The 22715-nt window shown below is 36.9% G+C and overlaps 4 protein-coding genes across 8 annotated transcripts in view; 1 reads left to right on the forward strand and 3 right to left on the reverse strand.

Moving 5' to 3' along the window:
• Positions 1–60: 60 nt before the first annotated feature.
• On the reverse strand, positions 61–2213 carry LOC110856712 (origin recognition complex subunit 2). Its single transcript, XM_022105234.2, has 6 exons — positions 1717–2213; positions 1276–1642; positions 1055–1187; positions 899–972; positions 664–833; positions 61–578 (listed from the first exon to the last, which is right to left on the reverse strand). The coding sequence occupies exons 1-6, from the start codon at positions 1907–1909 to the stop codon at positions 124–126; spliced, it is 1392 nt and encodes a 463-aa protein (XP_021960926.1). The 5' UTR covers positions 1910–2213; the 3' UTR covers positions 61–123.
• Positions 2214–2362: 149 nt separating this feature from the next.
• On the reverse strand, positions 2363–12020 carry LOC110848533 (probable helicase with zinc finger domain). Its single transcript, XM_035851798.1, has 30 exons — positions 11388–12020; positions 11110–11315; positions 10331–10809; positions 10128–10248; positions 9976–10063; positions 9820–9894; positions 9624–9689; positions 9418–9555; positions 9139–9346; positions 8623–9058; positions 8336–8504; positions 8077–8256; positions 7809–7985; positions 7581–7708; positions 7412–7496; positions 7306–7317; positions 7232–7242; positions 6913–7016; positions 6720–6840; positions 6501–6619; positions 6288–6428; positions 6179–6216; positions 5962–6070; positions 5773–5883; positions 5567–5642; positions 5452–5504; positions 5194–5342; positions 4984–5114; positions 4460–4905; positions 2363–4355 (listed from the first exon to the last, which is right to left on the reverse strand). Exons 3-30 carry the CDS (start codon positions 10706–10708, stop codon positions 2796–2798), a joined length of 5430 nt encoding a protein of 1809 aa, XP_035707691.1. The 5' UTR covers positions 10709–10809; positions 11110–11315; positions 11388–12020; the 3' UTR covers positions 2363–2795.
• Positions 11271–13494, reverse strand: LOC110843374 (dynein light chain roadblock-type 1). Its single transcript, XM_022089340.2, has 4 exons — positions 13360–13494; positions 13162–13288; positions 12922–13089; positions 11271–12834 (listed from the first exon to the last, which is right to left on the reverse strand). The coding sequence occupies exons 1-4, from the start codon at positions 13369–13371 to the stop codon at positions 12581–12583; spliced, it is 561 nt and encodes a 186-aa protein (XP_021945032.2). The 5' UTR covers positions 13372–13494; the 3' UTR covers positions 11271–12580.
• A 1394-nt stretch (positions 13495–14888) lies between these two features.
• Positions 14889–22715, forward strand: part of LOC110843395 (Down syndrome cell adhesion molecule-like protein Dscam2) — a 50521-nt gene continuing 42694 nt past the window's right edge. For all 5 annotated transcript variants that reach the window (XR_004833798.1, XM_035846961.1, XM_035846962.1 and 2 more), the window contains exon 1: positions 14889–15185. The gene's annotated coding sequence lies outside the window, so the exon portion shown is untranslated. The remainder of the gene's footprint in view (positions 15186–22715) is intronic.

Raw genomic sequence — 22715 nt, forward strand, 5'->3', positions numbered from 1 at the left:
ATTTTATCAATGTTTTAGTGTTAATAAAGGCATTATAAAATTTGTCGTATGAAAAAAAGCTCTGATAATTTGTCCCCAAACAGTAGACCTTTATTGATGCAAATTATGATAATACAAAATGTTTTAAATTCCTTGGGTTACAATTTTTTGAAGAACTTCAATACTTAAATCTATAGTAAGAGAATTTACACCTTTACGTTTCCCTTGATGAGTAGTAATTAATTTATGATCCACAAATTCTACAAGAAGAGTGCGTAAAACGGAATCATTGTGAGCAACAAAGCTATCTTTACATTTGCGAGCCAAATCTGCAAATTCTACACCCGCAAAGTCTTTTCCTTTTTTTCCGTCAATTCCCCTCAACTTTTCGAGCTGAAGAGAAGCTAAGATAGAGAATGCTTTTCGAGCATTGCCAGTTAAGGATTTCAGTACGTATTGAAGCGTATTCTCTGTTCCTTTAGAGTTGGTTGATTCTCCAAAAATGTTCGCAGTCCAGCTAAATTCCTCTGCATACGGTTGGAATGTCGAGCAAGGGATCCAACAAAAATTAAGTTGCACGCATTGACTTTGAGTCAGCCCTACATTATGAAATCATTGTCATATACCAGCATCAGACTAAATAATTGAAACAATAATTTGAAAACACTTTTTAATTAAACTTACCGAGAGATGCATTTATATTATCAGTTGTAGCAAGAACATGAATCCAAGGTATTTGTGCCAACGAGCAAATGATGGTAACCACATTAGAATTACTGGCTGCTAATGTATCAAAGTTCTGAACAATCATAAATACCGGAGGATGGTCAACGGGCAGTTTATTGCAAACTTCTCTACATTGAAAATGAAACCACTTGTTAGAATATTTAGCACTTTTAAAATTTAAAATTTTTAATACTCAGATATAGCTTCCAAACAGACTCCTTTAGCTTTAATTCCCAATTCGAGCGTGTCCACAAAGTCGGACATAACCTAATTATATTTACAAGAAACTTTAATTAATGCAAGAAAATTGGCTGGTTGATTTTTTATTTTTGTATATAAGTATGCGCACCTTTCTTGCACTCAATTTTGGACATAATCCGTTAATTCTAAACACGTTGAAATTCTCTTGCAAATATTCATTAAACGAATCCACGACTGCTAACTTTGATCCAAATCCATAAAGTATTATGTTAAATCCTTCCCTATTATTTTCCGAATTTGAATCAATCCAACCAAACACAATACATATTGCAAATCTCTAAATCATAAAATTAAACAGTTATAAATTACCACATAAAAGACATCCATCGTGGAAAATCTGGGATGATTTTGCTTTCTAAATTCGCCCTGATTTCTGTATCATGCTTCGAGTTGAGCACTTGTGTACACGCATCTACCGCTCGTGCCGTTTCTTTGGTCACAGAGAAGTTGGATGGAACCCTTTCAGGGAGTTGAGATTCCTTTTTCTTGCCACCCAAGCCCCTTGTCCCCTTCCTTGGCTTCTTCGCTCGTCGCGAATCGTTGGCCACAACTTGCTGCGACTTTGCCGACTTGAACTTCAGTCTGGTGTTGGCCAGCAGATAAGCTTCGTGATTGTAATTCTCTGCAAATGAAGTTGCAAAGGAATGTGATCCTGGTGAGGCTGGTAAAGCCGTTTCTAATCAATAAGAAATAAATAAAACTTATCAAATACATGTATATACCAAGCATTAAAGAAACATTTAATCTCACGTCGCTTAATGATCATAACTTGCTTCTGTTGGGCGACACTTTGTTGATGACCATTCGTCCCTTCGCTCGGGGAAGCCGTTTCAAAATAGTCGGGATCCTCGTCGTCAGATTCTGATTCTAAATAATCTTCGCTCTCATCATCGTCCAAGTTTTCCTCGTCGCTATCAGTGGGCTCGTAATTTGAAGAAGGCATGTTCGTTACGTGCTAAGCTTTTTATGCAATGTATAATCGTAAAATTAGTATTTATATATGGGATGGGAATGAATTATTATAGACAATATTTAATAAGCACTTCACATTCACACTTCTGTGCTGTGGGTCTTAATCTTTAGGATGTTTTCTTGTTTGTTGTCAGTATTGACTGGAAGACTTTTTTGAAAACGGTTACTATTTATTTATTCATTCTATTATATAGAATTTAAAGGCAGACAAATAGTTTAATTTTCTTTTACCAAAAATAAAACTTGAACTTACATGAAATAGAATGAACGAAAAAGTGATTAGTGAACAAAGGTGAGAAACCGGGCACTACTATTCTGAACCCGGTTGAGACTCGACCAAAATGAGACATATTACTTTTGATTGCCAGCTATGCATTTTTGCTAATTTGTGTCGAGTTGAGTTGAGACTGGACAATAGTGAATGTATTCATTAGAATGAGTTTTATTCAATTTTAAATAGTTTTATAATTTTTTTTAAGTTCATTTTAATATATATAATCCCTCAGTATTCACTTGCCACCGTGCGACACCTTTGGCGTCGTTTTGGTCACAGTGCAAGGGAAAAACCCTATAAAGATGAACAGGGCACAAAAAACCTTGCACGAGGGATTGCACATATAATTTAAAGTTTCGTCTACTACAAGCTACAACCTCTAATTCGAGTCAGTTTTTTTTAGTTTTAATTGACTTTAAGATATTTTCATATCAATAATATAATTCGTATTTTTGCTGCCATATTTTTATGGCTATATTATTTTTAGAAATAGTAACAAAGATAATAATGATAGAGTTCGTAGATAAACAATAACAACGGAAATATGAGTTAATAATATGTAGAGAAATGGTGACAGGCAGCCTCATTGTTGCTGTCTCGCATGTCTTTGAAGTTGCTGAACAGAGTTTTGCGAAATCATTGTTTGCTGTTGTTGCTGTTGATGAGCGACGACATGCCCATCATTATTCTGTGGTTGAACATTAAAGAACTGGTATGGCGGAACACCTGTACCGCCACCTTGGTCATTGTTGTAGAGGTGAGGAGGACACGGGCCAGAATTCACTCCAGAATGGTGATTAGGGGTCACAACAGCACACCTTGCAACATTCGCATAACTTCGTCCTGATGCTCCGCCTGTTGCGAATTCCGCAAAATCTTCTTCTTGTCTACAACTTGAGTGGTTATAATTATCGTTAGAGCTGCTTAATTGGGTTGATAGAAGAGATCCGAATGATGGAGCCATTGCAGAATTAGTATTCCAAGTATTGTTAGAAATCCCACAATCAAAGGTTCTGGATTGATTTTCCGATCCGGTACGGGCGTACATGGAGGAGGAGGATGGTAATAATAGTGGTTCCAATGTCAGTGGGGAAGCATTATTAAGTCTTCTATTTTGCTGGGGCTGAGTTTGCTGATGAAGACTTTGGTCTAAAGGAGTTACAGACGATGATAATCCATCAGAAAACCCTAAATTTGCCCAGATATTTTCGGCTGCTTCAGCGATTTGTACTTCGCTTAGCTGCTGCGCAATTGAGGCAATTCTGGAAGAGTTTAGATGCACTGTAACTGAGACGTCTGCTGCATTCCAAATATTTTTATTAGCAGGAACAATATTATTATGCATTTCACGATGTTCTTGAGTTTCTTGACGAGGCGCACCACATCGAGCTACGCGGATAGCTTCTTGAACTTTGATGATCAAGTTACGAATTTCTTCTGTTGGACCGTTTGTCATAGAAAACCTTTCCAACATTTGTTGCAAGTGCAACAGATCCGCAAGTGGTAAATGTGCAATACCTCCATCGTTAAAATTAAGCGAACTGGAAAGTGATGTGGACTGTTGTGGGGCAGAAACTGTTGACGCAGAAACCCGAGGATGAAGCCCCATTTGTTGCTGTTGTTGTTGTTGTGCTTCAGCGATCACTTGCTGTTGTGGAGATTTATTGCGGAACAGAGACATCCCGGCCATATATTGCTCTTGGGTTAATGATGATTGAGGTTGAGGTGGTTGTTGACGATAGGGTTGTATATGGTGCTGTGATGATGTTGAATTATTTGATGATGATGGGAAACGAGATTGATTCCGCTGATCTTCGTTTGGAGTTTTAATGTTCATTAGGCCAGTTAATGAAGGTGTTGCATCAAAATGTTGTGGTGTGGAAATTGGAGGAGGAAAATTCGGTCGATTGGGTGGTATTAAATTCTGTGGTAGATGGTGCGGTGATGATAGATGAGGTGGATGCAAGACGTCGGCGTTAGGAAACCTAGAAAAATTTCTAGGAATGGGCATTCTTAGATGTGCCGGCGGAGCTGGTGGTTGATGTGGAAGGACCAATCCTCTGGGTAGATGTGCGTTTGGTGGCAATACAGGTGGAGGTGGTCGTCCACCAGGATATCCACCCATTTGAGGAGGAAAAATAACCTGGAAATTAATAATCAGCATAAATTTACATGCAAGAGTATATTTATGTAGGAGTAAGGATTATTTTTAAATTGCAACTTTTCTTTAAACAAGACAGCACGTACATGAGGAGGTACAGGCGGAAACAAGGGTGGATACCCCATATATGGTGCATGATGCAGGGATGGTTGGCCCAGGCCAGGGGGAACCATGGTACTCTGTGGAATAATCCCAGGAATGGGACCATGACTTTGTGGTGTCCACGTCATTGAGGATAGATTATTGGGACCACTCGGATTGAATCCGGTATTTCCAGGAGAAATTGGTCTGTGGTGGTGCTGGGATGCCACTGTTGTAAGATGCTTTGCAGAGTTGGGAGATGTGAAAGCACCTCCTGGTATGATTGCAGTGTTAAATTGCTGGACAGGGTTGTTTGAAGAAATAGGAGTGGCGATCATAGGACTATGGTGAGATGTGACTGACGGTGTTGGCTGAAACCCTTTGAAATTTGATCGAACACCAGCAGAATTAGTCAAATAATCTACAGGTAGTGCTTTTGGTTCAAAAACATCTGTAACAACAAGAAGAAAAAGTGTTTGCAGTCATAATACTACTATGCAATTATTATCTTGATTGAACTAAACCAAACCTGCTAAAGGGTTTAATCCCCAAGTTACTCGCATTTCGAGACCAAGGATGCTTTGCTCCAACTGCGTGTAAGATATTCCATAAAGCGACTTGTTTTTTTGGCAAACGTTGATGAAATCCTTCCATAAGTTTCTGTTCATATAGAATTTAAAAATTTAAGCAAACAGAAAATACATTTAAATTTTCTACCATGTCATACAAAGTGACAAACCTGCATTTTCCTTCCGAGCATAAAGAAACTGGATCACCAACAACAGCAACAAGACTTTGCGCCCTTGTAAGAGCAGTATTGAATAGCTTTGGATTAGAAAAGAAGCCCAAGTCCACCTCATTACCAATTGCTTCAGGTAATATCTTGACCTAATAAAAATAATCTCGCATCTTTAACTTTTTCCAAACACTCATATTTGTGTAGCACCAAGGTATTTAAACAGCGCTGCCCGTAATAAAAATAGTACTAAATTCTTACCCATGGTCGGAAACTTCGAACAGTTGATAGAAACACAGCTCGAAATTGTTTTCCTATGATTACATTCATATTCCTGTTAGATCGAAAAACATGTTTTTTAATACGCGAGACTAACCCTGCACATTTAAAACCCTCTCAACTGAGACACTGTAAAGTCCCTTCTTCCTGAGTGCATGTCGTATTCGAGACACCTATTACAAACAAATATAATTAGTTGGTTAAGAAATTAATGTTAGTAAAATATTGAACATTTTATATAGGGGATTGGATTATATTTGATTATAATGAGTATAAGCCATATTATTGTCGTAATTGATCTACCTGATCAGAATATGGCGTCAAAACACCAATAGCGCTTTCATGTCGATAACTTCCCCAACTTTCAGGCCACGATGAAACAAGTTTAGATACTTTGTCTACAACTTCAAACACCTAAAAATATTATAAAATACAATACAATAGATATTAAGACAACAAATGAGAATGTTCAAGAAGAAAAGTGTAATGTACTTCAGCCATGTTGTAGTACGATGTGCTATCCTTTTCTTGGACTTCTTCCCCTCTCGCAGAAAAAAATGTCAACGGATAAAATTTATCATGAACAGGTTGAACCATTGAACTGCAAATAAAGAAAGGTCAGTTATTTATTATGTAAGAAAATAAATTTTGTCATCAATTATCTTGGATTATAGACTTATTATTGATTTATTATTATTGATAGACTTACCACTGGAGACGTTTGTTGTAAAACTCGTCTGACACGTACTAAATCATATACATAAATTATTACTATACGAATTATAAAATGCTTTCTCCTTAGGCATAGCGCAAATTACATCAATTATAGATGAATGAGAACGATAGTTTTCACAGAGCATTAATTTGCATGGATGGCCATCCGGGTAATAATTGTGTAACCGTTCAAGCAATGAAGGGTGCAAGCTTTTTGCTTCTTCTGAAAACAATTCCGGGCTTAACTATAAAATTAAACATTAGATTGATAATTCATCCAGAAACATGACTATTGTCAGACAAACGCAAGTTTTAACCTGCATGTGATCCCCAGCTAAAACTAATGTCGTATCTTCTCCTGCACACATTAACGGTGTAATAGCTTCACTCTCCATTGCTTGGGCGGCTTCATCCAACAAAATATGACTGAATGTGTCTGGTGTCCATTAATGATAAGTGAAATTTACAAACAAATTACACAATGATAAACAATTATGATCAATGATTAATTATCCATATTGCATTGTTATTATTACCTTTTGGAAGATTCATCTGCATCAGAATGTACGACGTACTTAATGTCACAACTATCACTTTGTGAGCCAAAATTTCTTCTAATTTTGGAGGGCGAAATCTTAAATTTTCTATGATACAGTACTAAAGCCAAAGCAAAGTTTTTTATGGATTACAAGTACTATGAAGTCAGATTTATAATGAAGTTGTTTATACCTGTATAACGTCTGGATGTACAGAGTTCAAGTTCCTAAGGTGGTAATATATGCGAAGCGGTTTTGCCGCAGTAAATCCTTCTTGGACCCACGGATCAAGATATTCTAACGAGAGGTAAACAATCAATTATTAACACTTAATAACAATTAACTAATCGGTTAATCTAGTAGTCAGAAAACAAACACTTTTCAATCTCAAATGGGAAAGAAACTGTGTTAACAAATAACACCTATATCCATCACAAATATTACTCTTTTCTAACAGCTTGCAAAAATGGACGACATTTCATTGATGCGAGAATTTATTTGTTTTGTATTACCTTTGATATATCTAGAAATAAATAATAATGGCATGAAATGACTGTAAAATATTATTAAATCTTGAAAAACTTACAAATCTGCAGCACTATTCGAATGGGGGAACAAAAATACAATAAACTAATTATCATTTCATTTCATAAACCTACAAACGAACCGTGACAAGCTTGTTTATAACTTACCTATTCGAATGGGTGCAGACCATGATGCGAATGTTAGGTTGTAATAACAGTTTGTGAATACATTGTGCCAAAGTAAATGTTTTTCCTGGAAATAAAAGATCATGCTGATCATAATCTAAATTCCAGGCATAAACTGAGAATTATAAATTAATAAATATACAAAATATACCTGTTCCAAAAGGACCGATCACCAAAATTGGAGGAATTCTAGGGGCTTCTGAAGTAATCGCTATTAATGACTCTTTTTGACGTGGGTTCAATTTCACTTTAGCATCGATAATTTCGTCCCCCCATTGCCTGCTCAGTAAACAATACAATGCATCTCTTATCTTAAATGGATACATTTGCATACATATACATAGCATTATCCTGTAAATAAAATTGTAATAATTTTTACTTTATCGGACTCCAAGGGATATGATGATGCATTCCAAAATTAGGGAATAACATGTCCAAGTGAAAATCTTTAAGCTGATCAATGACAGATTTCATCTCCATAAACGCGGTTCTATCGAGCTGAAACTGGATGTCAAACATTACAACGTCCGCATTCTTCAAATTCAGCTCCCTCACGCTACAAATAAATTAATCTTTACAGCTAATTAAGCTCTAAAATATAACTATTAGTCATCGAAAAATATAATATTATGTTATTATATTAATACCATGTTGTGCCGACATCAATATAAATGTTATTTTTAGTTTTGTCAGAGATTGGGCAAAGATATACTTTTGGCTTAAGACCGCTTTCTGAAGACTTTTTAACTTCGTCACTTCTTGTCATCAGCAGATAGTTACAGCTTCGTAGAATAAGACGACCAACTGCGGTATCTTCTGATACGTCCCTAAAAACATCAATATCAATAGAGTATTATTAACAGTTGTAAATAGTTAAGACAAATACTCATGAAAAATAGGACATACCGGAATAAAGTCATTCGACCATAAAGTGATTTATCCACCGAGTACCGTGTCATTCCATCATTGTGACCGGATGTCATCAAATAACTTTCCGTTAAATTTAAAGGTGCCGTTAGATTATATTTTGCTAAAATTTCTTGTCTTGACCGTTCCTCTTGTGTCAGAAAATACCCTGCAAAGGGTAGATAAAATCGGAAACGTTCAGTAATCAGTATCATCCTATCATGCACACACATGTGGTAGGTAAACATGTATGTATATGCGTAGCTAGTATACATAAACCATCTTACGCATTATTTCCTTGTATTGACCCTTATTTAATGGTTCAGAGAGAGTCGATGGTAAACCTTCTGGCTTAACGCCGTTAATTAACGCAAATCCAAGTTTCGTTTCTGCAACTTTATCTCCGGTAAACCCATCGACAATGTCGGCATTTCCAAAATTCCATGTTCCCCCAATTTGAAAACTTGAATATTCGTCGAATGTCGGGCTGGAACAAATCGTTTCCACATCTCCATTGATTTCAGTTGCATCATCCGGAGGAGGAACAACATTCACGGCTAACTTCTTAATTACTTTTGGTTCATCCCCAACATCAAAAATGACGGTTTGACGGAATGTTCCGTAAATGTTGGATTTGAATTTGACATCAACTTTGTACGTGAAATAATTTTTTTTTCCTGATAAAGCGAGAGCAGTTGGACTTGAAACTTCCACAATTTGAGTCTATAAAAACGATTTATATGAATGCAACATTTGAAAATAGGCATATCGTATATAATAAAAGCTTTTGATGATGACGTTACCTCAACGTCTTTTGCAGATTCGTTGATCAAGTTAATTTTCTTGGTGGCGCCATAAATAACTGCCATGCTTATGAAAAAATAGTCTCTATGTAGGTCTTCCAAGAGACAGAGATTCGTTAGTGGCTTTTTGGTTTCTACTGCAAATGTCCACTGGTATACCTTCGTATTTTCTGTTGTTGAAACAACGGCTTCCAATGGTTTTGAACATCTGAAATAACACAACGACACCAAAATCCATAATTAAATGGTCGTGCGTTTGGGAATATTAACTTGAAATACCGAATTTTCATATAATCTGGTATGACGTCTGACACAATAGTACATTGATTAGTGGCTTCTTCCAAACGATCCAGTATCCTTCGAATATATCTCTCGCCACTGTCCAACTTGATAGTATCCAAAAGCAATGACACGGTCCTATCATCTCAACTATTAAAAGACCTCAACAGTAGTTTAGTTAGGCGCAATCACTGCAATCGAGTTACTTTAATGTGTTCCGATTTTTCCACTCTTCAAGCTCATCAGCTCCATGCGCATCCGGACATTTTGCACTAAACAAATTTAAAGTTAATTAGTCGTTAGAACATATAATTTGCACTACACAAGGACGTATAGTAAGTGTTACACTATCAGTATATTAGGTATGAAAGTGTGTAACCCTAATAAACGAATAAACCTTACCCTAATGAACAATGGCCAAACCGAAATGGTAAACACAGAGTAAGTGAAGTTTTGCCAGGTGGAAGAGGTCGATATCTAAAATCATCGGAAATGTGTCTTTTAGAGAACAAGTCAAAACAAATAACTATTATTAACTATTATGGTTGAATTATTAACCTCCATTGTGGATCTTGAAGTTTACGGGCCAACAACCAATCGTAGCTTAAACCAAGTTGATCTTCAATATTACTGAAAGCGTCTGAAGCTAGAAGTAAAGGTACAAAGTCAATTGTGATGATAATGAGATCATTGATTTGTAGTTGCACTACCTTCTATTCCATTTTTCACAGCATTAATAAGCGCTTCTAGTTTCGTCCGGCATTCCATCATATCCAGGTCTTGTGGGGAACAAGTTCTCCACAATTTGAGAATTTCAGTTACTTGTTCGAGCTTAAAACAAGTCATTTTATATAAATTAATCAGATTTTTAACATACCTCAGTGTGAGTCTGCTATATATATGGCATGCTTACCCTGCTAGTTTTACACAAAGCTACCAAAAGACATTTGTATGCCAAGGAATAATCCGTCCTTTTATCCAAAATCCTCCGAGCATCGTTTACAACTTCGTCAAAGTGATGGAGCTTCATGTGAATTAAACAACGTTTTTCTAAAAGACTGACTTCGTCGGCTGGAGAAATACCATCGGCCGCAGTGGCCTCTTTTACAGGGCTGCCGTTTCCATTTTGATCTTTCCGACTTGCACTTTCTCGATGATTCCTGTCCAGACACAAATTGAGGAAGTGGAGAGCACTGTGAGGTTCTCCTTCGTTAAGTAGACGAATGGCTTCGAGGGCATATCGTGTCGTGTCAAGGGCCTGTGATGAATTAGATGTATCCGCTTCCAACATCTTTAATGAGACCAGTAAACAGTAATAAGAGATAATGAGATCGTAGATCACAGAGCAGAAGAAGGTGGTGAGACGGTGGTGCGCTGGGCTACTGTTCCGTTCTGAAAGTTACCAAGAATAATTGAAAATTGTGAGAATAATTCGCACAAACCTTACAGATAGTCCACAGCAGACATAACCATAATATTCAAGCTGTAAAATTTTCAAAACTTATATGCAACATATGACATCAAAGATCTTTGATGTCCTTGATTCAGTATTACTAAACGTTCAATATTTTTTTATAACCGTTTAATTAATACATGATCAAGTTTCAAATTGAAACTTTCAATCAGAGAATGAAGACAGAACACTTTGAAACGAGATATCAGTACAAGATATTCAATATTTAAAAAACTCACCGAAAATTCAACTATGAGGCGATAATGACAATCTATTCAAAATTCCTAACAAACACAAACACTACATAAACAATCTATTGTTGATTGTTACGAATACGAACGATATAATTTTTACACTTTTGTTTTGTTGCGTATTTTTTATTTCATTTTTTTTTATTTTATTTTTTTCCTGCAGTTAGCACTGAAAATCACCTCGCCTATTTAACCTATATAGGTTAAGCATACTAATTATTAAAACTTTTTAATTTTGATCTACGGTTGTTTGTAATCTCACATACCTTTAGATAAACACAATTCTAGTTTGAGATTGATTAAAATATCACACCGTCAACCGTCTGCCTATATTGACCGGTGATGAGATAACAATAACATCGAGATATATAGTCATATAAATAATTAACGCTTCTCTCTATGCTCTATCTAAGACGAGTATCAATATTTGAAATACTGACATCAAATGATATATTTTTAGTAGCGTTGACGTATCGAACTACATTACTTTCACTACCATGTACGTACTGCTATTTATAGAAAAATTGACTAATTGAAACTTTTCAAGTTTAAATTCTTGCAAAGTTTTAAAAACTTTCATATGTGTTATCGATAACTTACGTTATATTTTACTGGTAGTAAGGTTAAAAACAAAAACACTAACTGATGAGTATTATAAATTACAAGAATAACAAATAAAATGTAGCCTTCCTAATCCTGTACATATAATAACACAAAATCAATTATTATCAGTTTCAATAGGTCTCAATCTTATGTCAAACAGAAGGTCGATAAGCAGGGAGTTTGGGTTTTAAAAAATATCAACTATAATATTTAGTAAGATGATGAACTTTAAACTACAATTTTGAAATAACTACAAAAAGCTATCTTTAAGTAAGCCTATATGTATTTATCAGTCCTCGCCTCGAGAGTGGCGGTCGGTGAGGGTGATGTAAAAAAAAGACGATGCAAGCAACCACCGATTTCGGGTCGATCGAGCCACGAATCGGGAACAACAAATTTGGGAGACGCGCTATGCATGCATTGAGACGAACGTTGAATTTGCTGAATGCTAACACTGTTATTCACAACTTGTGAATTATATTTAAAACTGCACCAACATTTGACATTCGACCTTAATTATAGAACAGTGAGTTATTATTTGCATTAGTGGTCCAAATGCTAGTATGGAACATGATGTTGGGGTTGATTGTTGAGCAGCAGATATACCATGCGATGACCCGACAAATGATAGAACTTTTTTGCATTTTACATGGTGTTGGTAAGTTTAGAGATATATCATGCGCCTTAAATTATAATTCTAGGTGTGGTGCAAACAACATTTTTGGATAATAGAGCATGAATAGGAAAGAAAGTTTACTATTCTCAAATGCATATACATGCTCCTGTTCATGCTCTATCTATGTAGATACTATGAAGTTGTGTAGAATTTCCTGGCATCAGAACTATTCGGAATGAACTAGGTTTGATTATTGACGTCATCTCTTTGGTCCATCACTTTGCGCCCAATCTTTTCGGTGATGACCACTTTTTCCTTCCCCCCGACGATGTTGGTGACATGGGGACGGCAGGAGTCCATCACCATTCTGAGCCCTTTGCCATGCTTCCGCCGCTCCATTTTGTTCCGCTTCATCTGCTTCACGGCCTGTACGCACCCTTTGAGGGGGTCCTTTCCCGTGCTGTTGAAAACGACCAGAACGCGGTGGTCAGTAGCTGAAAAGGAGGCGATATGATATGACGGGGTATAAGCAGGGCACGAGTACAAATATGTATGTCGTATCTCTTGTATTGTGTGTGTACCAATTGACAACAGGATTTCAAACTTGCTGCTCTGAACTCGAAGGAAATTGAGTTCATTGCTGGGATCCGTGTCGCGTATGGCGGCAATGGCCAGGCCTTCCACAATCTTCATTTGACGCTTCCAGTAATATGTCAGATTATGGTGAAAAGTAGATTCGATGACGTTCCCTGGTTAAAACATTTTATTACTTTGAATGCATGCAACTAAGAATTTCTTCTGGACAAGTTTATCGTACATACAATTCTCTGTGGTGACCATTACGCCAAAAACTCCTTTGGAAGTGCTCATCCGCTTAACAGCTTCCTCTAGCTTCTCCTTCCGTCGGCGTCGCAAAGCAGTGAAGGATATTCCCTGACCACTTCCTACCTGCAATAATGCAATATCACAACGCCTTGATTGACTGCCAGAACTGGGTGGAGTTCACTAATAATTGATACCTGTTGACTCATTGTTGTTGCGATAAGTAACGTTTGTCCTATGTGATATGTGACCACCAACAAGCAATTTGCACAATCACGTAGCTTTATAGAATTCCGTCCTATCTTGTTGGGCGCAGCAAACACATCAATTTCGTTTTGCATGTGTAACCTGGAATCACAGGTTTGATCAATATAAACTATTTGGGCACCAAGGATACGAACGGATCAGAGAATTTTTTGGCTCTCATACGGCATGAGTATAAAGCAAAATGACATATTAATTCATAAAAGGCCGTGTTTCTCTGTAGTGAAAACTCTGACACTAGAACTTATTCCACAGAAATGGAATGCCAATCACTTACAAGAAAACATAAATTTTATGTTGGATTAAACATAAGTACTGTATACATCCATGCATATATGACACTTAAATGTAAAACCTACAGTGCAGACTCCATATAGCCCGAGTCAGGGACAGAGTCCCTGACTCCTCCAGGGTCACTCTGGTTAAAATTTGCTCACTTTTAGCTTCATATCCTTTCGTGAGAAGCCATTAGGTATCACCGTGCCGGATTTAATGTTTTAAAGTAATTTCTAAAAATCGGTATGGGTCACCCCACAGGGTCGCTCCAGATAAGAATTTTACCAATTGCATGTCATATTCTTCTATTAAGACCCATTAGCAATCTATCTACCAAATTTCAGCTTGGTATGACGATTTTGAAAAATCGGTATGGGTAACCCCGTAGTCCCTCAAGATGAAAATTTTTCCAACTTGAAGTCATTTTTATCTATTAGGAGCCATTAGCAACCTCTGTACCAGATTTCAGCTTTCTACGACAACTTTGAAATTTTGGTGCACGAGACCCCACCCACTCCGATGACCCCCACCGGTCAACCACTTGACCGATTTTGCCCATCTTCGAACTCGTTTCCTAACTTTGTCCAATATGCATATGGTAAAAATTTCAAGTCAATCGGTTCAGCCGTTTTGGCTCTATCGTGCCGGACAGACGGACGGACGGACGGACGGACGGACGGACGGACGGACGGACGGACGGACGGACATGACGGTTCCATAAGCCCTGACTCGGGCTAAAAATAAATGCTAAAATCTCATCTTGTCAATTCAATGACGTCGGCGAATAGAGAATGACGCAAATATTTGTAGAGATGTGATTTTAAAAGTCACGCAGCTCAAAAAAGCAAGCTTTTACTAATCCTAGTAGTCAACACATGCTGAGATGACAAATTGCAGTTGACATTGTTATAATGGGCGAGCCGAGGATTTACAAATGCAATTTTAGATGTACATAAAATACTAACTCTTTCCCTCACTATTTTCAGTAAAGAAAAATAATGCTGTGAAAATTTTCTCGCATCCTTATCCTTGTATCCAAATTCCACGTTAATACGGTTAGTGGGGTGACAGGAGGGCGCAGTGGCAGGCTTTCCATGCTTTCTTCTCACTTTCTCCTTCGTGGTTCTGTTTTAAACATCAGAACTGCCATTTCCAGCCTCAGTTTCTTCTGAACCTTTCCCGGAGATTTGCGATACCTGCCCATGGGCCAGTCCTGCTCCACATGTGCTCAGCCAAACACATAAAAGTGACATAACCATCCCCCAGTGGAATCCGTTACTCAAGGCTAAAACTAACTGTATGTTGTGTGGGATAAAGAGATACAAAATCAGATTAAATCTGCACACACATATTTAAGAAGACTACGTAAAGTAAATACTTCATAAAAGTGCTAAATTTAATTGAACTCGTATTTCTAACACACAAATATCTATTCGTCGTTGTTGGTCGTTGTTATTAGGCATTTGAATACGAAATGACCAAGGTAAGTTCACTTAAAAAGAAGCTTCTTTCTTCCTTCTATCATCCATGACATATTCTTGTCTTAGCATCCCATCTCACCGTTCCTATTTTAATTAGTGCTTCGTTTTATGACGAGGGGAACGTAAAACAAAGGCTTGTGGTGATTAAAGACATTCACTTTCACCAAGCAAGAAGGCCACCAACATCCTAAAATTTTCGTGGTTGGTAGACTTGTTAGAATACAACGGCAACATTTTATAGGCCCCTCACCATCTCTGGACGGTTATTATTCGTACTTTCCATTTAATGAGTTCACAGAGAGAAATCTCTCATCAACTTCTTGCACTGAATATGCACTCGTTACGTTGATTATTTTCTGCTATTAGCTGTTGTGAGTACGTATGGCAATTATTTCTATTCTATAAAGTCCACTCCACGCTTTCTTTCCTAATTTAGCACAAATTGATGAAGGTAATAAAGCTTGTAATTATTTGGTACATATGTAGATACGCAGTGTGTAAAATGAGGCTCAAAAACTTGTATAAATTCTGAAGCACTTTTTCCGCTGTTTTCTAAAATAAGTATGATGTCGAATTTCAAAGTGAGGTTCACCCCCAGAGTAACTTGAAGCAATTAGACGAAAGCGTGTAAGAATGGTGGAAACAGTCGAGCAAGTTGTATACTAAAAAGTACATACACTCTGCTCCTCAGATACAGTCTCGCGTGTCACTTTTCAATGAATTAGGTTTGAGGAAAGCACTGTACGGATGCTCTGTCGAGAATGATAAACAAAATAAATCCCTTTCCAAGGAAAGTTGAAACCTTCCTAAAGTCCTTCGAAAACAATCGGTGGAGAAACCTGCCTTTATTGAGGAAAATAAAATCTTTTGTCTCTTGCCAAAGTCTGGAAGGAAGGATGCTTTGGCACAAGTTGGCAGCAGAGCAGCAATGCCTTCGTCGGAAGTAACGACTTTAGAAAATTCCAAAGTCGAAAGTTGAAAACCATCTCCAAGGTTCATTACCCATTTTAAGTTACCCCAAGATGAAATAAGCGAGTCTGCAGTTCTTCTTCAGCTCCCAGAAATCTCTGATGATCAAGCCAACCAATTCTTTAGCTGCAAATTCTAAGTAGTCTGATTGTTAACTTTAATATTTTGTGCTCCACTTTGTACTAAATATAGAAACTGAAATGATATTACTGAGGTAAAACCATATAAAATCATACATACGCATATGTGTAGTATACTCATGAAACAAACCTACATACCGAGGCATCTTGCTTTACGTGTGTATGCATTACAAATTTACGTGTATGTGAAGGCAAGCTTTATGCAAATTTAAGAGTAATTGGTAAAATAAGGTAAGCATTCCGATTACAAAACTTTTTTTTACTCTTCTTCTCTTGTCATTTAGAGTAAAAGCTATGGTGCTGCCGAGTGTGTCGGCTGGTAGCCGTTGCTCTTCATTTGAAAACCTAGCAGAAAATCCAATTAAAACTTTTGAAGGTTTATATTGATAGGGAAGGAGACAGTTGACAAGACAAGAAATCAGGCAGGCAAGGTATCACAGCAGGGAAACTCGAGTCACTTGTGCCATCTAATAATGGTAATGTTCATAATAATAATTCTGGGACCCATCTCCCCTCAGATAATATGACATCAAACTAGTGAAAGTTGAGTTGAGCAAACATATTGAATTCAGCACACACGAACTGGATGTGGCTGGCTTTCTCCTCCTTCAAAGAAATGTTATACCCGTGTTGAAATAATGTTTGGAGAACCCACAGTCGCATTTTCTTCCTTTCTATCTCATCTCATCGGACATAGTTTACTTCTGGAAGAGGTCTGACTGAACTCCTGATTCTCATGCGGGTGAAACCCGTCTCCTTGCTGACAGCAATACGAAAAGAAGAAGACGACATGAGATTCGCGTTCAGATTGAAGATTAGCCTTTTGTCTTTTTACTGGTTTCCAGTCACGTTTTCCTTCGTATGGAATGACCCTTTCTCCAAGTTCCTTTCTACTACACACAACTAGTGTCCGTGTACGCATTCCTCTCATCCAAAATCCTACCGTCGACTCTTTAGTTAGTGTTGAAATGATGGGTGCGTGTGGAATGAAACTTGATTGCTAATAGCAGTGGAGGAGGGAGGGTTAATTACACGATGCATAAACACACACTAAATAAATGAATACATAATTGGAGCAAAAGTCACTTTATCAAAATGCACAATCTCAAATTTTTAAGGCGTTGCTACTTAACTATGTGGAACATTTAAGTATTTGAGATATCAAGATATGCACGTCTGATTAAATCAAGTAAGACACGATGATCGACAACAAATTAAATACAAATCGGTAGCCAACTTTTCTCAATGAATGACAAATAGTTTGCTCAGCAAACATGTATGGATCTGCCGGCTGAATTGTAATAGGGCGCAGAAGGGACAGGGTAGAAGATTGGTTTGGATTCCTTGAGTACGTATCAGAATGTCAGACAGCGGATTCCAAAGTGGTGGAAAGTCTGAGAATGAAGTGAAAACTTTGAGTCGAATCGGATACGATATCGACAAAGAATATAAATGTTGGAATTTTCAATGCCTGGAAGTATCGAGAGTTCGTTTGGTTTGAAACTCATAAATGTATGAGTTGGGACAACAATTCTAGTGGAAATGTACTACATGTAAGCACTTAGGATATTCAGTAGACGAATTTAAATAGTTTTATGTACACGTAATTATATTTCTCGCAATTAAAAAAAATGTTTGAGGAGTATCTTGCTTTATAAATTAGGTTCTTCATGATGACAATTATTTAACATAGTCGTATGCATGAGATATATACATATATATGCATGTATTCTTCAACTGCATGAACATATTTTTCTATTCTTTAAAGTAAGGATAAATGATCAAATAATTAGCAATCTTCATTCATTTGCTTTAATCAAACGATATGGGTCACGAATAGCTAGGTATACATACATATACGAGTTTATGAGTACTAACCTTGGTATAACCTCACGCTTTGCATGGCATACATGATTATGAATTACAAGGATATACCGGAAAAAGCCGACCACAAAGTGGAACATTAAAACCCGTAACCTCAAAAAACTCTCCTTAAATGAAAAATTTACGTATGCATATAATCGCTTCTTTACTATTAAGTTGAGAAGGAGAAAGTCATTTGGGATGAGTGGAGACGGAAAGCTGTGATGCATTTGAGTCAATTCTTTTAATGTCCTAAATACTGGATTGGATCCAATCAAACAAGGTAGTTGATTTCATCGGTTGTTGGCATCGTTGGTACATCTTGACATTTGGCAAGTTTACTTTCTACTGCGAAATAGTCGTATACCACTTTATTTAAGGACTCAATTCAACTGTTTGTATTTTCTAATTTTCATCAGAACTCGTCAGACTCTGGTTCTCGGAACAATTCATTCGAATCATCTCCATGAATGAATGGGCGTCTCTTCTTTTAAATATAAATTAAAATTGAGGTTTTAATTGATTCTTGCTGAAATTCCCCAGATCGAGAGAAATCAAATCTACTTCTTCATTATCTTATTTTGAACTTCAATCTGATTGTCATCATATTTACACAGAACTTTTGAAAGCTTTAGTTTAAACTCATTCTTGGCCCAGTCGAGTACAATTTCATCTGCATATTTATACGAATTAGTATGAAATGCTTATATTTTGTTGTATATATCTGCTATATATGTATGTATGTATTAATTAATTTTAAAATAATTTTAAAAGCCAGCCTTCCCGAGAAAGATTCTAAAGACGATATACTATATTAAAGTTATGCACACAAATTCAAGACCAAGTCAAAATTTTATATTGAAAATTAGGCGATCAAAGCTTATGGGAAAAATATGAGCGACTCGGAAATGACTCTCATGTTATTCTCCATTTCTTGTTATTTAGTTTTGCGTTGCTTTCTCCTCGTCTTCAAAGTGTATTTTTGAGAGATTGAATTTACAAGAGGTGCACATGCATATGGAAGTATGTACATGAGCTCTGCATCACATTATTTAACTATGAAAAGGTAATGGGATGCCCACCACTCACATTAAATGTGATGAGATGACTGGGCGTCAATGACATGTAATGTAATACGTACATTGGTATGACATGAATGCAAATTCGATTTTACTAAACAACCAAACACTCGGAGCATCATTGAACAGAATATTACGCAAATATTTGTACATACTGAACACTGAGCCACCAGAGAGGTAAAGACGTACATGTTATCCACTCGGGTGAAAACGTGCTTTTACCTCACGCCATTACTTTCGCAGAAAACAACCTGAACAGAATACAAATGCAGATACGAATTTCATCCCTTTGTTGTGATGTCCCACTTTTATCACCCTCTTTATGTATAACACAACAGCGCTAATATTGCTGTTAAAAACTTGTCGCAAGGAGCATTGAAACAAAAACAGGGGTGTGAACATTTCGCTATCATTTTTTAGTTTTAAGATTCGCACAAAGAATTCTCCAGAGTATATCCAGTGAACTTTTTCTTGTTTCTTTCGTGCAATCCTCACAAGCTTAAATCAACAACTTCACCAAAAGCTAGCTCAATTTGAAGCTCTTTCAAACTTTTGCATCACGCCGAGTTGATTTCGTTTACAAAGATTTAGTAAGAAACAAATCCAACAAGGTGTTGACACATTCCGGTGAATTTTCTCACTCTTCAGCTCGCTCCTCAAGAGACTTAAGTCCCCAATGAATGGAATAAAGCTAGGCACGTCGTAGCGAATAATGCTGCCACGACTTTACTGGCTGTGTCCCCTTCGTGTATTTTGTTCTGCTTGGTAGATATTGTGAATCTTGCTCACTTATTGTTGCATCACATCACATACATTAAGTCCATTAAATTACTTGAGAAGTCAACGCGCATGATGTTTTAGTTGATTTGTATAGTATGCAAAAGTGAGTGGATTTTGAAATACTATTTAGTGGTAGAAATTATTATATCAACAGAACACATTATTTCCTAAACATACTTAATTACTAATATTCAAGATTTCACCTTCCGTTCCCTTACATATAAATACAAACAAATCATACACTATTGTCGTCTCAACTACCTAGTAGGAGTATTTATTTAGTATGGACGAATTTAAAAGCAGAGAATTGTTTAATGATATAGCATAAATTTCAATTTCACATTCTTAGGTCACAGTGTAAAAGTGCTATCAGTTTGTATTTGGAATCAGCTTCTTTGGGTCCAACTGAATTATACCTTCGCCTTCAGAGGTCAATCTTCAATTTTATGGATCCATGTATTGTAGTACCCTTAATGGAAACGTTTGAATATTATGTTATAAATATGATGAGGGTTTCTATTTGACATTCAAGCTGGCATATGTATGACACAAAAGTCTACGCCCTGTCATCCGATTAACCAAATGGTTTTAAACTTAGTCCCTTCCACGAGATAGGGAATACGGCAAGCTTTCTTAAATAAATCGTATTTTGCATGAAAAGTATCATAATTTAGTTAATATCGAATGTTGCACTGTTTGGCAGTGCATTTAAAAAAATTCAATTTATTGATAGCTTTCGTATTTACCCAGGATTTATGTTTGATCCGTCAGAAAGCCTTCTTAATGTAATGTACGACATAGATAACTGTAAATGCATTTAATATGAATAAGATGGGTATACACAGTTTCTGTAGTTGGATGTTTCTGTCCTCTCATTCAGGAGAAAACAAACGGAGGAAATTATGCGGACTTGTGAGCTTCTTGGATAGCGAATTAAATGAGATCTGTCGAGATAAATGGTGATTTACCAAGAGAAAGAAGCTTTTATCCAGCGTCCGATACACTACTTCCACCTCGTCCCCACTTTTACTCATGCTGATGCTCATCCTGTCTGGCTATTCTCCGTCTCTTGCTTTCTCGGCTAGTCTGCCCCTCGCTCGGCTCCCACCTTAATGTGCATGCAGGTAGTTAATGGTTCGTGTGAACGAAGCTTAAATTCTGACAATTGTCGGACACAAAACTTCAAAGTACAGCTTTGCATAGCCCGAACCAGGATTTACAAATATTATAAACCCATGTTTGTCAGGAATTTTCTATCAAAAATGGAAGATACGAATAATAAAATTTTATGCTACTATTGTGCACTAATTTTTGCACTAATCAGCGTATTACTTGGGACACAAGGCTCCAAATATTCGAAATCTTTCACCTTGACGGATGAGAGAGGTCGGCCCTACAAAAATTTTGAATTTCCAAGTTATTGCTTGACTCCGCACTAAATTGTAGTTGAACACAGATATATCGACTTTAGAAATCGTTGTATCTAATTTCAGCCTTCTATGACTATTTATTTCGAATATTTAGCACCATAATCCTTTCCACACACCAATAATATGACCCCCACTGGTCCAAGTAGTTTTTTTATCGAACCCATCTTCGAACTGTCTTGCATTCCGCAGATGCATGTTTCTGCTCTATTTGTTCAAAATCGGTCAACGCGTTCTACAATTATCGAAACACAGACTAACAGACGGACGGACATGACGATTGCATAAACCCTGGCTCGGGCTAAAAATGTAAAAATATAAATGTTATGTACACTGTTTGCAATCCGTATTTAAAATATTTTTGCGAAAACTTGCAAAGTTTTTACATGCTCTCGCCTTTGTCCTTTCCTTAAAGTTTGAGATTAGTTCTAATGTTACACAACATGTTTTCTGGTCAGATAACGTTCCTTGTGCTGTCTTTCATCTTGTGCAGCCAGCAACCGTGTTAAGACATCAAAATGTATTTCATTTAAAACAAAAAGATGCAATGGTTCCATAAGGATATTTTTATTGAACATTTCGAGATAGAATCCAATCATAAATTCCAATATTATATTTTTGGAGGCTCACGGTTAGCTTTTTTATTAAGCCATCAGCCACATACTCTTGTTTCAACATATTATACGCATGCTGGATGGATGTAGAAAAAGATGAAGTAATAAATACAATCTAGAGTCCATCTCATGGCATTTTCATGATCCTCCTCAAAGTCATTTTACCACGTCAAATAAGAAAGTCTTCATTGCTTTCCTTTGTGGATTTGCTTGTTGCTCAAAGTTGAGCTGGTTTATACCAAATCAAGTGAAATGTCTTTTCGACTTCATCCACATTTCGGCTGCGTTGATGGCTCGCTGATGTACTTCCTTCCCCCTCAAAAACATAAAACGTATTTTCACTGGACGCTTAAAGGCGATATGGTATCATTTCTCTCAATCCGACAATAATGAAAACCGTTATGACACAATTCACACACTTAGCCTTCTCCCCAGCAGAGGATGTTGAATTGAAATAGCCAAATAAAGTTTACCCGACTTTAGTGAACGTACATACCAAATGCATGAGCTTCTATCCGTCCCAAGCACATGCGAGACATGGGTGAGACACATTGTTGGACAATTGGCATTTTTAACCTAAAAGCTTGATTAACGAAAAATTGGCAATATCAACCCCAGCGAGACTTTTTGAAGACAAAGTTTGGTCATTTCATCATATGG

Source organism: Folsomia candida, unplaced genomic scaffold (genome assembly GCF_002217175.1).
Source record: "Folsomia candida strain VU population unplaced genomic scaffold, ASM221717v1 Fcan01_Sc001, whole genome shotgun sequence".
Taxonomy (NCBI): Eukaryota; Metazoa; Arthropoda; class Collembola; order Entomobryomorpha; family Isotomidae; genus Folsomia; species Folsomia candida.